Genomic DNA, 21232 nt, shown 5'->3' with positions numbered 1-21232 from the left:
GTTTCTCTTAGGTCGTGGCCCTATAAAAATGATGGGAGCCACGCTGCCCGCTCACGCGGGGCCGGGATTTCAAAAAGATATTGTGAAGGAAAGGTAGCCTGGACTTGGGGAAGGAAGCTTTCACGTGAATTCGGTGTTGCTACTGGCACTAGAGCAGACTCAGACTTTCTAAGATTGATTCCTTAAACAGATCACTATGAGGAGCTATTTAATTTCTCTTCTCTTGCAGGGAAGAAGCAGATGAATATATTGATATAGGAGCTCTCAATGGCATCTTTGTACTAGGCAGGAGTATGGGATTCATTGGTAAGTTTGCCACCTTTCCGCCCCTTCCTTCCTACCGGGGATGCCCTGCCACATGGACGTGAGACACGGGAACCTCTGGGGACGCGGCCTAAAATGCGAGTTGCGGGAATACAGAAATCAAAGTTGTTTCAAGGCAAAGCAAGGCTAGGAGGAGGAGCGGAAATTTTGTAACACAAACCACTTTTGTTTCAGGACACTACCTGGATCAGAAGAGATTGAAGCAAGGTCTGTACCGTCACCCGTGGGATGACATATCCTATGTTTTACCAGAGCACATGACTATGTGAGAACCTGTAGCAGTGCCTCAGAATGTCACTTTGCGAAGACGGAAGCCTGCGCAGAGGACAGCCACAAACGGGACTTAGATGTATAAAGGCCATCGGTACACAGACATTGAGCTGCCTGGTCAAACTGTGCAAAGCAACTGTTTTATAAGAATAGAAACTTACTCTAATAAAAACCAAAACTTGTGATATTCCGTATGTTACATGCTGTATTTAATACTGTCTCTCACCTTTTTATTTTTTCTACTCGTTTCATTTTGTTTCCAGAGAAGATTTCAAGAGTTTTGGGAGGGGAGTTTTGCTCACAGGCGCAGTCTTACTGAGCTTGCGGAAGATCCACGAGTCTGGTAACAAGCTGTAACTTTTCCCGATAGCGGGGGAAGCCATGACTTGGGCTTTTGTTGTTGTTGGTTGTTTTTCAATTTGTTCACCGTGTTCTCATCTTCAGTCTGATTATATCCTGAACACTGGGACCACTGCTGATGTATAACCAATGTTACTCGAGCTCTGATGTAGTAATTTAAAGTGTAAAGTTGTAACATACTGCTGTTAAAACTGTGAAACTACGTGTATTCCAGTCTCTGTATTTATGCAAACAACTTCTCATTTACTATTAATTGCTGGTATATGAAATGTCACTTGCGTTATCTGCAGATGGAAAAATAATCTCAGTAATAACTTCAGCGTTCAGCGTCCTACTTGTTTGTGTGTTGTAACCTAACTCGAATAAATGATACACTACTAATTTAGTCTTTTTCTGCTTCTGGCTTCTAAAAGTAGGTCTCAAACTGTGTCTAATGGGATGTGTGACAAGCTGGGAAACAGTTGTCTAACAAAATACCAAACCGCAGAGCCGTTATTCCTCTCGTGGCGTGTGTTCTAGTTGATTTGGGGGGGGAACACCATACAGACTTGACCTGTTGTGGTTCAGTGCGGGGAGATGAAATTGAGCAAGTTAGGGAAGAAAAAGGAGGAAAGTAATTCTCTATAATTGATATAGCATTACACAAGAGTTAGGGAACTGTGTCATGTTGTATAGTAAACATTGAAATAATCAACTGCAGCACACTTCATTCTAGTGAACAAAAAACAACGGTGTGCCTTAGCTGGAGCGAGCGAATTCCTCATGTCGAGCCCCTTCCCTGCCGCCTTGCCTGAGCGAGTGATGTTAAGGAGAAAAATAATCAAAAGGAGAGCTTAAGGCTCGGAATATAGCGCGTACTTCTGGTCTGTGGTCCCCGTGCAGTTTGGCAAAGCGATCCAATCCCCCTGCCACCGCCTTGCCGTCGCACCGGCGCCCTCGGCAGCCGGCCCAGCCGCGCCCTCCGCACCGGGGCCGTCCCCAGCGGAGCACCGTGGGCGGGCAGGCCAGGCTTCAGCCCCCAGCAGCTCCCGCTGGGAGCCGGGGAGCGAGGGGAGCCGGAGCCGCCCGCCCCTCGCCTGAGGCGGGCAGGCCGGGGCGGGGGGGCCGGAGCCTCTGCCGCGCTGCTGGCCCAGACGCCCTCTCCGCTCACTGAGGAGCGAGGGGAGCGCTCACCTCGGTCGCGTCCCCGCGCCCCCCGGGGCACCCCGCGCCCGCCGGGGACGGCGGCCCGGGCCGAGGGGACGGGGCTCCCCCGCGCCGCCTCGGCCGCCATTTTCCCTGCGGCGGCGGCGGCGGCGCCCCTCCCCGCCGCCAGGGGGCAGCGCGGCGCACGCCCCGCGCGCCGCCGGCGCCCCGCGCGCAGGCGCCCCGGCCGCAGCCCGCCATGTCGGACAAGATGGCGGCGGCCGCGGCCTCCCCTCAGCCGCAGCCGGGCCCCGGCCCGCCGGCGGCGGAGGCGGAGGGCGGGGGCCCGCGCGGCGGCGGGGTGGATGGGGAGGCGGAGGCGGAGGAGTTCGGGTGCCCGGCGCACTGCTCCGACCTGGCCTGGCGGCAGAACGAGCAGCGCCGCCACGGCCTCTACTGCGACATCACTCTGGCCTTCGGCGGCGGGCGGCCCGGGGCGGCCCGCGAGTACCGGGCGCACCGCTCCGTCCTGGCCGCCGCCACCGAGTATTTCACGCCGCTGCTCTCGGGGGGCTTTGCGGAGTCGCGGTCGGGCCGTGTGGAGCTGCAGAAGTGGAGCTCGGAGGGCGGCCCCGACCCCGACACGGTGGAGGCGGTCGTGGGCTTCATGTACACGGGCACCATCCGCGTCAGCCCGGGCAACGTCCACGAGGTGCTGGAGATGGCCGACAGGTGAGCGGGGCCGGGCCCCGGGGGGGCTGGCCGCGACCGCGGCGGCGGCGGCCGGGCCGCAACCTCAGCCCTGTTCGTTTGTTCTGCAGGTTTCTGCTGACCCGGTTAAAAGAGTTCTGTGGAGAGTTTCTGAAGAAGAAGCTCAACCTCTCCAACTGCGTTGCGGTTCACAGCTTAGCCCACATGTATTCCTTGAATCAGCTGGCCCTCAAAGCTCAGGATATGATCAGGAGAAACTTCCACAAAGTTATCCAGGATGAGGAGTTCTACACTTTGCCCTTTCACCTCATCAGAGACTGGCTGTCAGACTCGGAGATCACAGTGGACTCTGAAGAAATCCTCTTTGAGACTGTTCTGAAGTGGGTTCAGAAAAATCCTGAGGAAAGAGAGAGGTACTTTGAGGATCTCTTTAAACTGCTTCGACTGTCTCAGATGAAACCCACTTACCTTACTCGCCACGTCAAATCTGAGAGGCTGGTATTGAGCAACGAAGCCTGTGTTAAGTTAGTGTCTGAAGCCGTGGAGAGTCATGCCTTGCGGTCTGAGAACTTGCAGTCTGGTAACCTACAACATTCCGCTTGTCCTGTGGCGTTGTTGCCGCGTTTTGGACAAAACATGGACGTCATTATGGTGATTGGTGGTGTATCAGAGGGAGGAGATTACTTGAGTGAGTGCGTAGGGTATTTCATCGATGAAGATAGGTGGGTAAACTTACCGCATATACATAATCACCTTGACGGGCATGCTGTTGCTGTGACAGAATCTTATGTTTATGTGGCTGGCTCCATGGAACCAGGGTTTGCCAAGACTGTAGAAAGGTACAATCCAAACAGAAATATCTGGGAGCAAGTCTCAAATCTAATAACCAGAAAGCATTCTTTTGGCCTTACTGAAGTTAAAGGAAACTTGTACAGTATTGGTGGACATGGCAATTTCAGTCCTGGCTTTAAAGATGTGGCCATTTATAATCCCGAGCAAGACAAATGGCTTAACCTGGAGTCAGCACCAAAGATTCTTCGTGATGTCAAAGCTGTTTCTGTAGAAGACCGGTTTGTTTATGTTGCTGCTCGTACCCCAGTTGACAGTGATAGCGAAGATGGACTGAGGGCGGTTATTATCAGATACGATGCTGAAACGAGGCAGTGGCAGGACGTGGAGTCTCTGCCGCTCATTGATAATTATTGCTCTTTTCAGATGTCTGTTGCTAACACGAACTTTTACCATACAGCATCGTGCTGCCCCAAGAGTTACCCTATAGATAACGAGGAGGCCAAGATAAAGATCTCTGGCAGGGCCTCGGATGAAATACTTGAAAGCTTACCCCCAGAGGTTCTTAGCATTGAAGGAGCAGCTATTTGTTACTATAAAGATGATGTTTTCATCATTGGGGGGTGGAAGAACAGCGATGATATTGACAAGCAGTACAGGAAGGAGGCCTATCGATACTGCGCTGAGAGAAAGCGCTGGATGCTTTTGCCTCCTATGCCTCAGCCTCGCTGCAGAGCAACAGCCTGCCACGTGAGGATTCCCTTCAGGTGCTTGCAGGGAACACAGAGATACCCTATGCCACAAAATTTGATGTGGCAAAAAGATAGAATAAGGCAAATGCAGGAAAGGCAGATGCAGGAAATACACCGACACTCCCTCAGCTTACGGAGAATGCCACGCTCGCAGATTGAGTGCTAGTGTCTGGAATATCACTCCTCCCGATGAATCTAGGAAATGCTGTGCTGAACCATTTTGTTAGGCTTGATATGTCTTTATAAGACATGAGGGCACTGACTGGATTTGATGCGTAAAACCGGCATCTTTTATATACTGAAAATTAAGCAGCTCAGAAGTTGAGGATGGATGGGAATTGAGAAGCTATGTGAATCCAACAGTATTACTTAATGGTGCCCAGGGAAAAACTAGCCTGTAACGGGCTGTGAAATATCTCCGGGAACATTAAGTCTGCTATTTCTCTCTTCAGATCTTTGTTTTCAAGGATGTCTGTAGAGTTAGTCTCTAACAGTTCTATTTTGAAAATCAAAGATCTCTATCTTAATAATTTAGTGGTTACATTTGTGTGTGCTTGAAAGCACCTGTTTTATTTGCACTTATATATTGACATTCCTTTGATTCTCTCCTCAGTGACTAAACTTCACATATAATCGGTGTTAGTGTACTTAGCTTTCCCAAGTTGGAGGCAAGTGCAATAGTTATACCTATATATGAAAACAAAAGCACAATCTTTCTTTATAAAATTACTTCAGGATGTTTCTAGGTGTGCTAAATATTTTGTACCTGTATGTTGTAGAGAGGCTCCAGAGTTTGTTTGTAAATGGATGATTGGTAGAACACGAGACACTTGCTAAAACAGAGAACTGGAGGCAGTAGGTTTTTTTCAGGTGTAGCTGAAGATGCTTTGACAGCTTCATTAGAAACTTGGGTCAACAATCAGCCTGACAAAAGGAGGGAAAACCAGCGCAGTAGCCACCCACCAACATTGACTAGTCACTGCTGTCAGTGTGGGTTAGTAAGAATGAGATTATTTCACACTAATAGATTGAAGCCTGAGCTGCTTGTAGATCCTTTCTCAAATGTTGCACGCGTTTTAGTTCTAGTGAAAAAGTGACAGAAGAACCCCCGTGAGCCTGTTTCCAGCCTGTCTTTGACAATCAGTGTCCTTTGTCTCCGGTATACTTTCCCGAGAAACTTAGAGTAGCTGTGCTGCAGTGCTCCCTAACACATCGGCCCTTGGTGTTCCTCTTGAAGGGAGGTGGGTGGCTCTCGGTTACTGATGACAAGAAGCTTTTTAGAGGCATCTGGAGTTTTCACAGTCTCTAAATATTTGAATTTCCCCACTTACTGTGGCAGTAAGACTTAAGCTGATTTAAATACCTTTGGGAGTTTTGAGGTGGTTTTACATAAACCAGTGCCCTGGTTGGCTCTGGTTTGCTTACTGCTATACTCCCGAGGAACAGAATGTGGAATATTTCCTTCAGAGTATCGCTGCCTCTCAGTGAACTGTCCACCGAACGCTCCTCCCGGATCCAAAGAGCTCCAGGACGGCTTAGGTTACTAGCGGATTCAGTGCATCCTTCCTACCTCCTTTTCTTCCCCATCCTTCCCTTAATTTGAATGTTCCAGGTTCTCGCATGCAACCTAACTCAGGATCTTGGGGAAGGGAAAGGGAGGAGTAACCAGGGTGTTCCAGAATTTGTGCAGACAGACGTTGCTGGAGAATCTGTTTACTGTCTTTGGTTCATATGATGATTTGTTGGTGGTTTTGATGTGGGCAACTTCTTTGCAAAAGAACTTCTAAACAGTTTGGTTTTTTGTTTTGTTTTGTTTTTTAATTGTTTAGCTTTCTGAGCTGATACTTCTCATTTTCCAATTCAGCAGGCAACCTAGATCATATCTGAAACACTGGGTAAGTCTTTCAACCACATAGTGTGTAAAGGTTTCTCTGATGTGTACATCCCTTAACGCTCCACTTTGCAGTTCACTCGCCACTTTTGATATCAATAACTTGTCTTTTTGTAATAGAGTAATCTAGCCTTGTTTTTCTATTTTTTTTTTAAAAAAAAGCCACAAACCTTGAAAATCTTAAAAGTTTAGTCTCAATCTACTCATCTATGGTAACTGTGTTGTATTTTATCTGCCTGTTGGATTGTTACGCAAGGGCAGATTAAAGGGTACGATGCTGGCCTAATGCAAGAGAGGAAATAGGTAAGCTTGTTCAGGATTAAGGCTGATGCTCAAAAGTGACTCCCCAAATCAGCTCATGCGGGCCTGTAAGCACGGAGTTTGGCCCATGAACTCTTGCCGATTTGGCTGGAGTGGTTTAAGAATTGCTGCCCCTACAGCAGGGTTTGTGAATAGAGGTGTGGAAATGCCTCACAGCTTTAGTACTAAATCCATTGATTTAACTTAAATTTGTGGGCGTTCATTTTAAGATACTTTACCAGACTTTGCACAGAAGCAACTGAGAAGATTTTACGTACTCTGTCCCGCTGACTTTGCTGTAGGGATTTTTAACAAGCAGTTGAAGGACGGTACGATGTCGGACCACCGCCGGTCTGCCAAAGCCCTCTTGTGGTCTGTCAACAAATCGGGACAGTTTGTAGGGAGAAATGCCAGGATTATTATTTCAGTTGGAATACAAACTAAATAGTTTAACGTGTGGCAGCATGCAACAAAGTGAGATGCAAGAGCAAACCTTGCAATCTTTCTTTTTCTAAGCAAAATTGATATTGCACTTAGCACGAGAGCTTTTGGCTGGCACACGAGCTGGGGAGTTTGCTAAAGACATTCCACTCAAAGACAACGCCAAGACAGCTTCGTGTCCGGACGGCTTTAACTTGTGAACGCCGGCCATGATTCTGTATGCGATGCACTAGATCTCTGTGTGTTCTGTTCGCATGGTGAGTGATGGGCACTGGCAACAGCACTGGTTTGCTCTAACTTTTGCTATGCCGATTCTACGGAATTTTTAAGTAGTTGGGGTTTTTTTTAGCCTTGACTTTAAGTGGACCAATTGCATTGCACATGGTTTTTAACTGACGAGCCTAACTATCCATTGTATCACATGTAGGTGTTCGAAGAATTGCATTATTGACTCTGGCTGTAATTTAGCCCACTAACCTGTGAATCGCCTAACAAATTCCTTGTGGCCCTTGACCGCCGTAGCTTGCTGGGTGTTTATAAAGTAATCCTATAAACAAAAGCCTGGGAATTCTTTCAGTGCGTTTATAGTGGCTAGTTAAATGTCAGCGAGATCCCAGTGTGTGTTCAGTTAAGTATCGGAAGGCTGACTTGTGGCCTTCCCGATATAAAAGAACATCGGGGGGAGTTCCTCCTCCTCCTCGTGGCGATCGTACCTCCGTACCCGTACTGACTACCTGCCGCAGAACGCACGTTTTGCGTCCTGTCTTTCTGCTCAGTGTGCCGGTGGAGTAGGACGCAGCCCGCCTGGGCTCGGCTGTCACTGTAGTCATTTCTAGGTGCCATATGTGTACATAGTATTTTATAACTACCTGGGCACTCTGTTAGTATGCTGGGTTTGTATGTGTTTTTAATAAGACTTTCTCTTGCACATAGTAGGATACCACTCCAGAGATGAAGAAAACATGCCGACTTTTTAGCATGCGTTATGAATAACTATGCCAAGCATTCTGCTATACTGTTTCAATATAATTTTTCTCCATTACAGTAAATGTTAAAATCAGAACTATTGGCTCAGCTTGTGTGTCACAAATAGACTGATCGCTACTGACGAACTGAGTCACAAAGAATTGCGACTTTCTGGGTTATTTTTAACACAACCTTGTGATAGTATGTTGTAACATTCAACGGGCTTAAAAAAACAAGCTTAAAATAAGTGGTTTATGGCTTAGATTTATTTTCAGCTATGTCCACGTTACGCTGGGGTATAAATCGTGTCTCTAATTTGACAGTCCTGAGCGGAAGTCTGATAAAACAGGTGCTCCTGAGGATCTACTCCTGTTACTAATATGAATGTAAAGTGGCACTAACGAGCTGTTTGAAGACCATTAATAGTCAGATACTCCTCGTAGGTCCATGTCACTGTGGATCACGGCAGCTGCGCTCTCCTGTCGATATTAATGTAGACTTCAGCAGATTGCTTGGGGAAGCAGCACTCCCGTCCTTACTTCCAGTAAGGTAAAGTAGTACGTGTGGATAGGCCGTTTGAAACAAATCCTACTGTAATGTTCTTTACCTTAAAGACACTGTACTAAAGTTTATTGTAATAAGTGAATTAATGAAAATAAACCTTTTATTTCTCTAGCATTCTGTTGTACCTTTTATTTTTTAAGTTGCTGTGTAGGCTGTGGCCGATACACACGTTTTGTGGTGCCATAGAATGAAAGTTTTAAACGCTAATTATTCTTTTGGCCTGTATCAATTGTTTTTATTTTAGAATAAGTGAATACATTCGCTGGCTGCTCAGAAGACTTTATTAGCTAAGTGGAGCTGTTTATACAGGCAGGCTGCTTGTCGAAGGAGTGAACCTGACGTCCTTTGAGGAGTTGTCCACGTAGCGGTCTCGTCTGGCAACGTAGTCCCCGACGTTAGATAGACCTGGCACCACACAGCAGCTCAGAGCACTACGGTAGACGCCCATGTCGTGAACATCGTACCACTCGTTGGCGTTTTCATCGTAACACTCAACGTTGAAAGTCGTAGTAAAACCGTTAAAGCCGCCCACCACAAACAAGAGATCGTCCACCACTTCAATGCCAAAGTTGCTGCGAGGATTGAACATGGTGTGGACTGTGCGCCACGTGTTGGCGATGGGGTTGTACGCTTCCACGCTCCGAAGCCGGTTGACTCCATCAAATCCCCCTACCTGTGAATGCCAAAGGCAGAGACTTGAAACAGGCCTTTCCTTGCCCGCCGAGTCGGCCGAATCATGGGGCAACTGGTGGTAACTGGTCCTGCCTCGCTGACTTCCGTTTGAGCATTGCTGGGAGCGTGTGATCTCAAAACACAACGCTTGCGTATCGCAGGCTGCTCCCTTGTTCTTTTTGGAGCTTCCAAAAGTTATTTTGTGCAACTGTCAGATTTTCAGAGTTTAAATGCAGTACACGGATAGGATAAACAGGGCCAAGCAAACGTTCTGCTAATGCTGGTAGCAGCAGCAGAAAATAATTTCTTTGCTGCAGCTGCTTAAAAATTGTCCACACGTTTTCCATAACGAAAAGTGTGCAGGTGGTAATATTCTCAGGAGGCAGAGCAACCTTTCTGGCTCCGACTTCCCTAAATCTCACTTACAGGCAAATGGCCAGCCTGAAAATCTAGGAAACGCAGATTAGCAAAGCTACGTACTACAGGTCCTGGGTGGTGGTGTGGCAGAGGTACCGCTTCTCCCTTACCGCGTACACTTCGTTCCCATACGCGATCACGCCCACTCCACTTCTTCTGCTTCTCATGGGGGCTATGAAGGTCCACTGGTTTGTCGTGGCATCGTAGGCTTCAGCTGTGATCAAGCATTCGTTGCCGTTGAACCCACCACATATATACACCTGTTCACAGGGGAGAAAAACGCGTGAGCAGGGCAGTTGCGCTCCTGGTGGGAGAACGCGGCGAGGGAAAATGAAAGGTGCGGATGGATTTTGGGGAGGTTTTTTGGTTGGTTGGTTTGGTTTTTTTTGTTTGTTTTTTTTTTTACCGGGAATGGTCATCCTGGGTTTGCAGTAATAAAGCGCAGTGAGCGATGCAGGCCAGCAGCATTTGGACCCCTTATTTCCTGGCCTGCACGAAGCAGAGGGGCCCGGTATCTGACCCGCGGCCAGGGAGCGCGCTGTCCGGCAGCAAGCGGGCTGCGGGGGGCAAGCAGGCCTGGCCGCGCTGTACCCCTCCCGCCTGCACCTCTGCCGCGCCGGCCAGCCGCTGCCTCTTGGAGAGCTTCGTGTCTGTGGCTCCGGGATTTAATCAATAAGGTTTACGTGAACTTTCTTCCTCTTTATTTTAATGATCCATCGCGTTAAGGGGAGCGTTTGTAACCTTTCCTGCTCCACAGCTCCTCTTTTCTCTCTAGGTGACGAACTCGGAGTGGTAGCTGTGTTTATCACTGGCCGAGCTCCGCGAAAGTCCCTACCTCGATACGTGCCGTATGAAATCACAGGCACTTGCTCTTTACGCGCTGATGTTTGTTTGGTTCCTTGTCCCGCGCACCACACTTCAACCCGAATGCTCTCTGCGATCTCACGGTACCTTTTCATGCAGCGTGGTCGCGCTCGCATCGCTTCTCTGCTCGTGCATGGGGGCAATCAGCGTCCACTGGTTCGTCTCCGGCTCGTACCGTTCCGCTGTGTTGAGGCGCATGTAGCCATCGAACCCTCCCATGGCGTAGATGAAGTTGTTGAGGACGGTGACGCTGACGTAGCAGCGCCGCGAGTGCATGGGTGCAACCTGCTGCCACGTTTTCTTAAGTGGGTCAAAGCGCTTGACGCTGTTGAAATAATCCACGCTGTCAAATCCTCCGATAACGTAGACAAAGCCTTTTAAATAAGCCGTGCCGTGATAGGCAAGGGGGCTTTCTTGCTCACACGTGACGTTCACCCACTTGTCCGCACGGGCGTCGTACGTCTCGATGGCGTTGGTTGGGCTCCCCCCGCTCCAGCCCCCGATGGCGAACAAGATGGCGTAGGGCAGGCGAGGCCGGCTGAGCGGGTTGGCGAAATCGGAGTAAGAGGGGCCGTGCATGTTGAGGTTGTACATCTCTGTCAGCGCGTTTATGATGAGGACTTTGCACTCCTCGTTGTCCTTCACGTAATCGTGCGTTTTGACGTTGTTCATGAAGTATTCTGCTTGCATCAGCGCCAGTCGAACCTGAAAAACGCACAAAAGAGGTTAGGATGTTAATGCAGGTGCTTTACACCTTGGTATCCTTCGTGGAGAGCTCTGGTGCTGGATGGCTTTGCTTTCAGGCTACGGCGTTGTCTAAAGCTTTTTAGAGAACCAGAGAATGAAGTGTGCAGTTTTTAGCTAGTCCAGAAAGGGGTGTGCAAGGGGAAATCATTCGATTGCCCGGCAGGGAGCCGCCGCCGCTTTGGCACGGCGCTTTCCTGCGCGCAGCCTGAAGCTGCCCCAACGCCTGCTGCTGTTTGCATGGCGCAGCTGGTCTAGGCAAGCGCCCGTCGGCTTTGTGCATGTACGGATAACACCGTCCCCCGTGAACTCCGGCCCTTCCTGGGTCGGAGGAAGCGTTAAACTTAAGCTCTAAACACGAGGAAATGTGCACTTAAAAGGTCTGCCCCGACCCCAACGCGGGATCTTCGGCCCGTGCCCCAGCGTCGCCGTAGCCTAACGGTCTGCGAGCTCGCTTCTCTGTGAGCAGCCGTAGGAGGCTGCAATTTCCTCCGGTCTCGCAAGAAAAGCCAAGCGGCTCTGGCTCAGCTGCCCCGCCAGCACCGACCTTGCCCAGCAAGACCGCAATGTGCTGCCTCCGGTTCTGCGGGTCGTAAGCGATCCACTTCAGGATCGCCTCGAACACAGCATCTTCTTGTTTCACATTGAGCTCATCCTTCTCAATGATGTGCTTCAGCTCGTTGACGGAGAGGTCCAGAAACTCTGTAGACACCTTGGTCATCTCCTCGAAGTGATGGAGGATGAACACATAGGCTGCTTCTCGCAGGTCGGGACAGTGGTAATAATCTGTGAGTCTGCAGATGCCGATGCAATTTTCCAAGCAGAGCTGGGATTTTAGGAACTCGCAGCACAGTCTGATGATGCCCATGATATTGAACTGGTCTGCTGCGGTTAGCAAGCTTTCAACGTTGTCGGCCGTGACCGGTACTGTCCTGGTGTAGGCGTACTCGATAATGAGCCTCATCATTTCAGGTGAAGTGCCGGGGATTTTATACACTATCTTCTCTGCGTTGTTCCAGCTGCTGGTAAACAAAGCCCTGAAAAAGCAAAGCAGCGCTGGGGAAAAGCAGCTTTGCTGCGTTAAACCCTGACCCCGTTACCCCCCGCGCCTTCTTGCCCGGGCACCGGTTTGGGCGCTAGCAGTCGCCATGCTGGGAGGCCGTGTGGTTTATTAATTAATGTTTTACTAGCTGGCTGTTTTAAAAAGGAGTCACAGCCTCTGGCTGTGGACAGAGCAGCAGGGCGAGCGGTCACCTTGCTTCGCCAAGGCTGGCGGAGAATAAGGGTGTGCGGGGAGGGAAAGCCTCCCGCCCGACGGCGGAGGAGCCGGGCTGGCCACGCTCCGCGCCCTGCGGGGCAGCGGGGGTTCGTCAGCCCCCTTCCAGAGCCGCTCTTAGGCACCGGGGTGTGGGGTAATTCTGGTGTCCGGGCAGGCACCGGGACCATGGCTGACTGCGGGACGGGAGTTTTAATGCCGATGGAAGCGCTGGGGACGCACTGGACAACGTGACACAGGCTAGGAGGTACTGCTTGTCCCCGTCCCCTCTCGTTTCGAGCACTGACCTGAAATAGTGACTGCAGCTGCAGAGGATGTTCTTGTGAGCGTTGAATTCAACACCATCCACGCTGATGATCACATCACAGAGTTTCCCTTCCAGGCGAAGCTCATTGAAGACGGTGCAGGCCATAGCACTCATCTTCCTTTCCATGTGCGAGGATGAATATCCGGCGGGCGCCACGCTGTCGCCCATGTGGAAGCCCGAGGCAGTGGAAGGTGCTTCTCCCGGAGGTGCTACAGGGCTTTGTCCTCGCCCTCCAACGTCGTCTCTGAACCCCCGCCTGTCTGGTGGTTCTGGAATATGCCCCATAATGAGATCACAGGCGCGGGGGGACCCGGGACCGGCGGTGAGCCCCTCCGCAGGCCGCGGGCGCCTGGTCCTCCCGGCTCCCTGCCTCCATGGCGGCCCTCAGCCTCAGCCCAGGTGACGCTGGACCCTGTACCCGCACCCCAGGGATGGCTGCTCTCAGCAAAGCCAGCCTTGTGATTCCCCTGCAGCTTTTTAATGTTATTTAGCCCAGGTATAAAGCTCCCCAAATGTAGGCACCGACTGCTTCTGAAGCGCCCCTGTACCAGCTCGCCCAGGAGGAAGCCGAGGCACAGGCTAGCTCACGCCAGCGGTGAAGCCACAAATGGCCGCTGCCCCGTCGGCTGCTGCTCGGAGGGGTGCAAGGTGCCGCCCGGGCCCGCAGGCGAGCGGAGGGCAGGGAGCCCCATCCCGACGCCTCACTGGCTTCGCTCATGGCCAGCGGCTTTTTCCTCCGGCTTCGTCATGTCCGTAGGTAACCGGGCGCCCAGGAGCGCCTCTGTGAGGGGCTCGGTGCTGGAAAACAGCTTGGACTTTTTCATGTTACTGCCGGTGTTTTTAAGTTAAATGAGTTTTGTGGTGGCGCTGGGGGAGGGCGATGGCAAAGAGGCAGCCCTTGCCATGCCCTTTTTTTTTTTTTTTTAGTCTTTATCTCTCTCTTTCGCCTTCCCGTCTCGGAGCCTCTTGCAGAGGAAACACAACCGCAAGCGCCGGTACCGGCCGGGGCCGCTTCGGGCGGGGGGCGGAGGCGCAGCCCCAGCTGGAGCGCAGCGGGCGGCCCCGGGCACCCCCGGCCCCGGGCACCCCCGGTCCCAGCCACCCCCGGGCACCCCCGGCCCCGGGCACCCCCGGGCATCCCCGGGCACCCCCGGCCCCGGGCACCCCCGGGCATCCCCAGCCACCCCCGGCCCCGGGCACCCCCGGTCCCAGCCACTCCCGGCCCCGGCCCCGGCTCCGCCCCGGCTCCGGCTCCGGCTCCGGCTCCTCCCCGCGGCTGCGCGGCCCCGGCGCGGCGCGGCCCTGCCCGGCGCGGAGCGGAGCACGATGGTGAGCGCGGGGGCTGCGGGGCCGGGGGCCGGTGCCCGGGGCCCGGGGCCGGGGGCCGGTGCCGGTGCCGGTCGCTGTACGGAGCGGGGGCCCGGGGCGGGGAGCGGAGCAGCGCAGCGGGGGCTGGGGCAGGGCTGGCCCCGAGGGAGCGGGGTCCCCGGGGAGCAGAGCTGGGAGCGGGGCCCCGGGACGAGGGGAGAGGGGATGAGGCCGGGACGGAGAGCGCGGCGGGGCCGGAGGGCGCGGGGCCGGGGGCGGCACTGAACGGGGGTCTCTGCCCGCAGGTGCCCGAGCTGGAGAAAGCCACGGTCCGCATCCTGCGGCCGGAGCGTGTGATGGGGATAATCCGGTCCATCAAGGAGCAGGGGATGAACAAGCTGCAGGTACCGGTCCTGGTCGGCCCCGGCCGTGGTGGGGCTGGGAGCCGGCGCTGCATCCCGCCGGGCTCGGTCCCTGCCTCCGGCAGCCCCCTTCCCCAGCCTCCCCGGGCCTGGCCCGGCTGCTCCAGCGAGAGGCGGGGACCGGGCTGTTTTTCCTGCCGAGGCCCAGGCTGGTGGCTCTCCCTGGATGGGCGTTTTTCTTCCCTGTCATGCAAGCTATAAATATGAGCAACCCCCAAACACCCCCCTCCACCCATGGCAATAAGTCAGCAGAATTAAGCCTTTTGGTGCTGATAAGCGTGCGGGGGTGGGAGGGGTGCTGGCTGCCTCAGCTGCGGACATCTGCTTCACGGCTGGCAGGAGCCTCAACGTTCGCTGCCGCTGTGCCCTGCTGCGAGTTTGCGCCCTGACGCGAGAGACGGCAGCGCGGGCTTCGCAGCCCGGCGGGCAGCTGTGGCTAGCTACGGCAAAGGCAGAGCGCGCTGGGGCACGCACGGATTTGGTCTTCTCTCGCCTTCCAGGTCATTTCTGACTTCGACATGACGCTGAGCAGGTTTGGGTGCAACGGCCGACGCTGCCCCACTTCGCACAGTGAGTTGAAGCCGTTGTTTTTACTGTCGCTAATTCTGTTTGTTTTCTGTGTTTGCGTTCTCGGTCTCTGTGGCTCCTGTTGTCCTCTGCCTCCCTCCTTTGCCAAGCCTGACCGCTCCGTCTTGCTCTCTCTCGGTGCAGCTCCGGGCCTCGGCCGCTGGCAGCAGCGGCTGCTGGCCCCCAGGCAGCCCATGGCCCGCTGCAGAAGCTGCCTCCTGGTCCGGCTGCTTCTCCTTCTAACGCTTGCAGCCCGCGGCGTGCTCGCCTTGGCGCTGCGCTCTCCCGGCTGAGCAGTGCCCTACGATCAGTGCCTGCTGCAGGTCCGCAGTGGGAGCCGCCGTGCTGGGACCCCACGGCGAGCCTGTGCTCAGGCCGATGTGCCACACGCGGCTTGTTTTTGGGAAGACCTGGCACTGGAGACGCAGGACAGCTGCCTTTTAGAAAGCCTTTTTTATGTTTCTGGGCTACGACATGGGCATTTTATTGTCTTTACAGATATCCTCGATAACAGTCGCGTTATCAGTGAGGACGGCAAGAAGAAGGTAGGCGCTGCTTTGTAAGGCACTGCTTCTCGGCTCTGTTTTTTGTCCCCGTCCCCCACCATCAGGAGGTTGCAGCGGCTGGTGTGACAGCTCTCCGAGCTGCGCCCTGCCGCCGGGACAGACAGCGGCGCAAGTGTCCAGGCTGCGTTTCAGCCAGTGCTGACGGAAGGAGAAGTTAAAAAGGGAAATTTAATTTGCGTGCTCAGCTGTGGGCATTTTCGGTCTGATAAGAGGAGGACGGGGGGGTGTGCATCTGTACGCGCAGGATCTGAAGCAAGGTGAGAGTCAGCCGGGCTGCTGGAGCGTTAACGCTTCCTTCCGAGATCTCCGGATTTGCTCAGAGCGAAGCTGCTTAGTGAAACGGTTGGGGTTGTGTTTTTCATTAGGAAGGGTGATGCTTTGGAGGAATTTAGAAATGCTTTTTTTGTTGTTTACAGTCTCTTTAGATGCGATGTTCACTCTGTTCTTTTTCCGTCTGTACAACGCCCCAGCTGAAAGACCTGCTGCACCATTACTATCCCATTGAGATCGATCCCAGCCGGACGCTGGAGGAGAAACGTCCCCTCATGGTGGAGTGGTGAGTACTTGTGATGAGCTTGGCCTTGTCCTGGCAACTTCTTGCCCCTGAGGACTACAAGACACAAGGCCTGAACTGCCTCTAGGCTCGGTGGCGATGCCGGGAAGTTTTAGTTGTTATTTTTCTGACTGCCTTAAGGCTGCTGCCCGGGCAGCTCACTCTGCTGCCTTTCCCTAGGTGGACCAGGGCCCACGAGCTGCTGTTGCAGGAGAAGATCCAGAAGGGCGACATAGCCCAGATAGTCAGAGAGTCGGACGTGATGCTGAGGTACTGGCGCGGGGTTCGGTGTGCTGCCTGCGGCTCCTTCTCTCCTGCCACTGTGCAAGCCCGTCTCCTTGCTCTCACCCTGACCTGCACGCAGTCTCTGAAGCGTGGCAGATGCAAATCTCCCTTCCTTCCTTCCTGGGGCTGAGCTCTAACCATGACAGAGCCGAAAGTCAGCGCCACGAGCCGCAGCCTGAGCTCACTCCCTGGCCGCAGGCTGCTCCGTTCACGGCTGACTCCTTCCCGCTCAGAAACCGCTTCCACGTCCCTTGAGTCTTGGCAAGGAGCGGCCGAGGGGACGGGCGATGGGCAGAGCTCCCTGAACGGCTCGGCAGAGCCCCGGCTGTTGGCAGGGCAGGGTCGGGAGGCAGCGTGCAGCTCCCTTCTCCGGGAGAGATTTTTCTCTCCACTCACTGTAGCTGCTGGGCCTTATCCAGGCGCTTGGCTCAGCATCAGATTTCACCCACAGCACAAAAATGTTGCACTAAAACTTGCTGTTAAGGCTGGCCTTGGCAGCGATGGTCCTAAAACCGGCTCAGGGAGCCTTGGTTTGAATGAGCTGCCAGTCTCAGAGAGGAGATGGTACCATCTGTCTGGGTTTTCACGAACCCAGGTTCCTCTTCGGCACGGAAATCGTGTCCTGGCAGACTGAGGCTGCGACAAGTTTGTCTGATCGTCCTCGCAGCCAGCCCGACCTGTTGCGCATCTCCAGCGTACAGTTTCTGAGCGGGCCGGCAGCAGCCGCTCTCGGGGTGCGTGCAGGCACGCTGCGCCCTGTGCCCCCGGTGAGAAGCTGGACGCGTTCGGGAGCCGCAGGGCGAATTGCTCGTGTGCTGCGTGTTCCTGTGCAGCTCCTCGCTAGGTCGCTGCTCCCAGGAGGGGTCTGGGGTTCTGCTCACACCCACCCCTCGCGTGCCCAGCGAATGCCACAGAAGTGCTGGTGCCACAAAAAGCTGATGCTTTTTGCAGAGCTCACGCTTGCATTTCTGTTTGGGAAGTCCCAGGCAGAAATAGGAGCCTCGTAGCTGGGCTGCGAGCGCTCCCAGCCCGCGGTGTGCCGGGCACCTCGCTGGGAGGTGGTAATGCAATACTGTGTAACGGACGCTTCTGCCCTAGGGATGGATTCAATGAATTATTTGATCAGCTGCATAAGTACAACGTCCCCTTGTTCATCTTCTCTGCTGGCGTCGGTGACATCCTTGAAGAGATTATCCGTCAGGCCAACGTCTTCTACTCAAATGTCAACGTGGTGTCCAACTACATGGACTTTGACGATAACGTGAGTTTCTGCGTCACGTTCGTGCGGTGAGCTTGCAGAGAGGAGAGCTGTTCAACTGGAATTGAGGGCTGCGATATGTTTAACAGAGACGCTGCTAGGTTAAAAGCTGCCTGTTAACATTTCTAAGCGTTCGATCCCTGTCGATGGAGCGGACCCTTTGCTGGGTCAGGGGAAAGCCCTAGAGGCCGGTCCTGGCCTCCCGCCCCGTTTGCTCTGCCGTCGGGCGTTGGGACCTGCTGCCACCATAGCAGCCCTCGGAGCCCCGGCGCTGGGGGGGTTAGAGGTTCCCCTGCCCTCGCCGGGGGTCGGATCAACAGAGGGAGCGAGCAGAGCACGGATAAGGTGGGCAGGCGGAGTGCGGGAGCAGCTGAGCATCTGCTCGCCATCTCAGGGACTCTTCGCCTTTCAAGCTTGCTGTCTGGTGGCAGAAGTTTGCTGCCGCCGTCTGTGTCCAGCGCTGTGTGCTCCGTCCTGGGGCAGGGTGAGGATGGAGTTAACCACAGAGGTCCCTCCTGATCGGTCCCTTAAAGCAGCTTGGAAGGCTTTTGTTGATGTACTGAAGCCTGAAAAGTCCCAATGTACATGAGAAAATTGCGTGTCTCTTACAATGAAGCCCTCTGTTCCCCCGGGTGGTGTGTTGGGACAAGCCGTCCTCGGGGGAGCGTGGGACAGCGTGACGGTCCTGCCTTCTGCAAGGGCCCTGCTCTGCCCTGCGGCTCCCCTGACCGCGGCTTTCCGTGGCCCTGACCAGCTCCAGGCCAGCGCAGGGCCCTGACGAAGGTCTCTAGGGTCTCCGTCCTCTGGGTTTGTTCTCCCTTTGGGAAGGGCTTGCCCTGCAAAAGGGGGCTCCTGGGGGCTGCCTCCAGGCTGTTTCGTGGCTGCTGGGTTTCCAGACTCCTCGGGGGTGTCTCCGAGACGAGAGCTGGTACCCTGTTAGCATCCTCCCCGTTTGCCCACTCCAGAACGGGTACCGAGGCTGCGGCACAGCGGAGGGATTGCTGTGGGATCAACGGGTCTGTCCTGTTTGCACAGGGAGTCCTCACCCATTTCAAGGGACCTCTCATCCACACCTATAACAAGAACAACAGCGTCCTGCAGGGTACGGAGTATTTCCAGCAGCTGAGCACTAGGACGAGCATCATCTTGCTGGGGGACTCCATGGGTGATCTGACGATGGCAGACGGCGTTCCCAGTGTGGAGAACATCCTCAAGATCGGCTTTCTCAATGACAAGGTGGGTGTGGGAAGCAGTTGTCTTGCTTCCCTGCCAGCCTTCCCCAGGTACAAAGCCCGAGGGGCAGCCGAGGGGCCCGCAGCTGCCCGAGTGCTTCGGGGGATGCGAGAGATTCGTACGAGCTCCCGTGGGGTGTGCGGAGGGAGCTGGGGGTGTCTGCTGGGCTCCCGGTGCTCCTGGGGCATTGTCAGGGTGGTTGTTGACCCCTCTTTTGGGTAGCACCAAGAGATGCGAGCGCTGTGGGCGCAGCAGCTTCATTCTCAGCTGCTGCTGTTTACAGTCCTCTTCTCTCTCTGTGGCCTTCTCCTCCCCACCCCGTCCCGGTGGCCACGCTGCAGGTGGAAGAGCAGAGGGGGAAGTACCTGGATGCCTACGACATCGTGCTGGAGAGCGATGAGACGCTGGATGTGGTCAACGGGATTCTCCGGTACATCCTTATCGAGACATGAGCTGGGAAGGCAGCGTCCCAGCTCCGGCCCCTCAGCAAGATGCCTGGGCAGTGAACGTCCTTCCCTCGACAAAGCTGGGGTGGATCTCCTGGTCCCTGCTGGACTCCATCCTGACGCTGGGCAGGCTCCCTGCCCTGGCTCTCATGTGTTGTACGCGTCCCGACCTCACTAACCCCCTTCGGTCAGCCCTGGGACGGGAGGGGTGAGACGGGGGAAGCTTCTCCGCTCCCTGTACACGCCTGTGCCCGGCTCTGCTGCTTCCCACTCGGGCTTCATCCCACTCGGGCTTCATCCCACTCGGGCTTCGTCCCAGCCAGCGCCTGAGGCCACAACAGACCATGTCATGGTTCGGGTAGCGATGTTCTGCGCTTGCTTCAGCGGCCGAGCGCAGAAAAGGAGATGGTTTGCTGTGGCTTGAGGACAGACCCATTTTATAGAATCATAGAATCACTTAGGTTGGAAAAGACCTTTAAGATCATCAAGCCCACCACTAAACCATGTCCCTAAGCACGACATCCACACGTCTTTTAAATCCCTCCAGGGATGGGGACTCCACCACTTCCCTGGGGAGCCTGTGCCAGTGTCTGACAGCCCTGGAGTTTTACTGTGTTCCTAAGAAAACAAGGCGCTCTTGTCCTGTTTTCTGTGGGCTTCAAAGTGCCTGGGCTGAGCTCCGGCGGTGCCACCCACGGCTGGGCTGGCGTAGCATCGCCCAGCCCCGCCGCCCCAGAGGAACCTGCAGGTCCCTGGCCCCCGCCTGCCCCAGCCCTGCTGGCCCTCCTGCTCCGTTACAGCTCTTGCTGTAAAAAAAAAAGGCTTTTGCAGTCATCCCCGCAGGCCCGCGGAGCTCAGCCGACGCTGCTGCACAAAGCAAGAAGTAAGTTTGTCTGCTGAGGATCGGGCTGGGGGGTTCGGGCGGCAGCGGGCTGGGTGCTTGGTGTTTGCAGCCCGCGGGTGGGGGAGGAGAGGCCAACGGCAGCATCTTGGTTTTTAAGGAATATTTTAGCTAACCATGTTTCTGGCTTGAACTGCTGGGCTGATCCTGGGCTCTCAGAGCAGCAATAGAAAGGAGCCTCTTCGTTCTGTGTAACCTCTGGCAATGTACGGGGTAAAGCTGTCACAGCCCTGATTCAGCAAGGGGCAAATTCAGACCTTACGTGGGAAACTGCTTTCCCGTCCCGTGCTGCTGCCCGCTCCGACGGCGGCAGGCGCCTGTGCTGGCGCGGGCGAGCTCTAGCGCAGCTCCCTGGGGGCCGGCATGGCTGCGGCGCGGCCCGGCGCAGGTCGGCAGCCCCTGCCCTGCCGCCTTTGGGCAGGGGCAGCTCTGGCTCCTGAGCTCTGGGCTGCTCCGGGTTCAGCCCTCGCTTGCTGCCCTCCACATTGCAGGACGAGTAAATGTGACTTCTGAAATTGCAGGCCCCATTCTCCTTGTCAAAATAAAACCATTGGCTAAAGCTGGGCCACGGGTGGTTCGTACCCAGCTCCGAGGAGCTGTGGCCAGAGCCGCTCTCCTCCCGGGGCTGGCGCTGGCAGCTGCATCTCCGCTCCCCGGCTCCCGGCCATCCCCATCCCTGCCGGAGCCCGCCGGCCGTCACCGGGCGCCCTGCGCCGGAGCTGAAGCACAACCCGTCTGTGCAGGAGCGGAGTTTTGGTTTCTGCCTCTCCTGCCCGCCCCAGCAGGTGCTGGAGCCCGAAATCCCCCCGGGCACCGCGCGCCCCGGGACAGGCGAGGCTCGTCTGCGCGCTGCCCGGACACGCAGGAACGTTTCATGGCGAAGTAACCTGATAGAAAGGCCAACTCCTTGGAAACCAGTA

The 21232-nt window shown here is 54.8% G+C and overlaps 4 protein-coding genes across 7 annotated transcripts in view; 3 read left to right on the top strand and 1 right to left on the bottom strand.

Annotated features, from left to right (window-relative positions):
- The window catches only part of ACLY (ATP citrate lyase), a 30176-nt gene extending 28921 nt beyond the window's left edge, over window positions 1–1255 (top strand). For both annotated transcript variants that reach the window (XM_082331928.1, XM_082331927.1), the window contains 2 exons: window positions 230–306; window positions 499–1255. In XM_082331928.1, coding sequence (XP_082188054.1) covers window positions 230–306; window positions 499–593 — 172 coding nt within the window. In that variant the 3' untranslated portion in view covers window positions 594–1255. The remainder of the gene's footprint in view (window positions 1–229; window positions 307–498) is intronic.
- Window positions 1256–2338: 1083 nt separating this feature from the next.
- Window positions 2339–8604, top strand: KLHL11 (kelch like family member 11; the record flags this gene model as incomplete). Of its 3 annotated transcripts, none has more annotated exons than XR_014230394.1 (3): window positions 2339–2811; window positions 2901–6226; window positions 8373–8604. XR_014230394.1 is itself a non-coding variant. In XM_082331899.1 (2 exons), 2 exons carry the CDS (start codon window positions 2339–2341, stop codon window positions 4495–4497), a joined length of 2070 nt encoding a protein of 689 aa, XP_082188025.1. In that variant the 3' UTR covers window positions 4498–8604. The 3 variants fall into 3 exon arrangements, 1 of the variants encoding a protein (XP_082188025.1); XR_014230395.1 differs by having other exon boundaries at window positions 7039–8604; XM_082331899.1 differs by having other exon boundaries at window positions 2901–8604.
- A 137-nt stretch (window positions 8605–8741) lies between these two features.
- KLHL10 (kelch like family member 10) lies at window positions 8742–13691 on the bottom strand. The gene is made up of 5 exons (XM_082331901.1): window positions 12754–13691; window positions 11738–12227; window positions 10534–11151; window positions 9693–9842; window positions 8742–9166 (listed from the first exon to the last, which is right to left on the bottom strand). Exons 1-5 carry the CDS (start codon window positions 13056–13058, stop codon window positions 8795–8797), a joined length of 1935 nt encoding a protein of 644 aa, XP_082188027.1. The 5' UTR covers window positions 13059–13691; the 3' UTR covers window positions 8742–8794.
- Window positions 13692–14016: 325 nt separating this feature from the next.
- NT5C3B (5'-nucleotidase, cytosolic IIIB) lies at window positions 14017–21015 on the top strand. The gene is made up of 9 exons (XM_082331900.1): window positions 14017–14102; window positions 14387–14485; window positions 15004–15073; window positions 15569–15615; window positions 16107–16192; window positions 16370–16459; window positions 17573–17735; window positions 18768–18968; window positions 19307–21015. The coding sequence occupies exons 1-9, from the start codon at window positions 14100–14102 to the stop codon at window positions 19415–19417; spliced, it is 870 nt and encodes a 289-aa protein (XP_082188026.1). The 5' UTR covers window positions 14017–14099; the 3' UTR covers window positions 19418–21015.
- Window positions 21016–21232: the final 217 nt, after the last annotated feature.

Source organism: Platalea leucorodia (genome assembly GCF_965183815.1).
Source record: "Platalea leucorodia genome assembly, chromosome: 22".
NCBI classification, from domain to species: Eukaryota; Metazoa; Chordata; class Aves; order Pelecaniformes; family Threskiornithidae; genus Platalea; species Platalea leucorodia.
The sequence above is the reverse complement of the archived record's forward strand: the minus strand, read 5'-3'. Positions and strand labels throughout refer to the sequence as shown.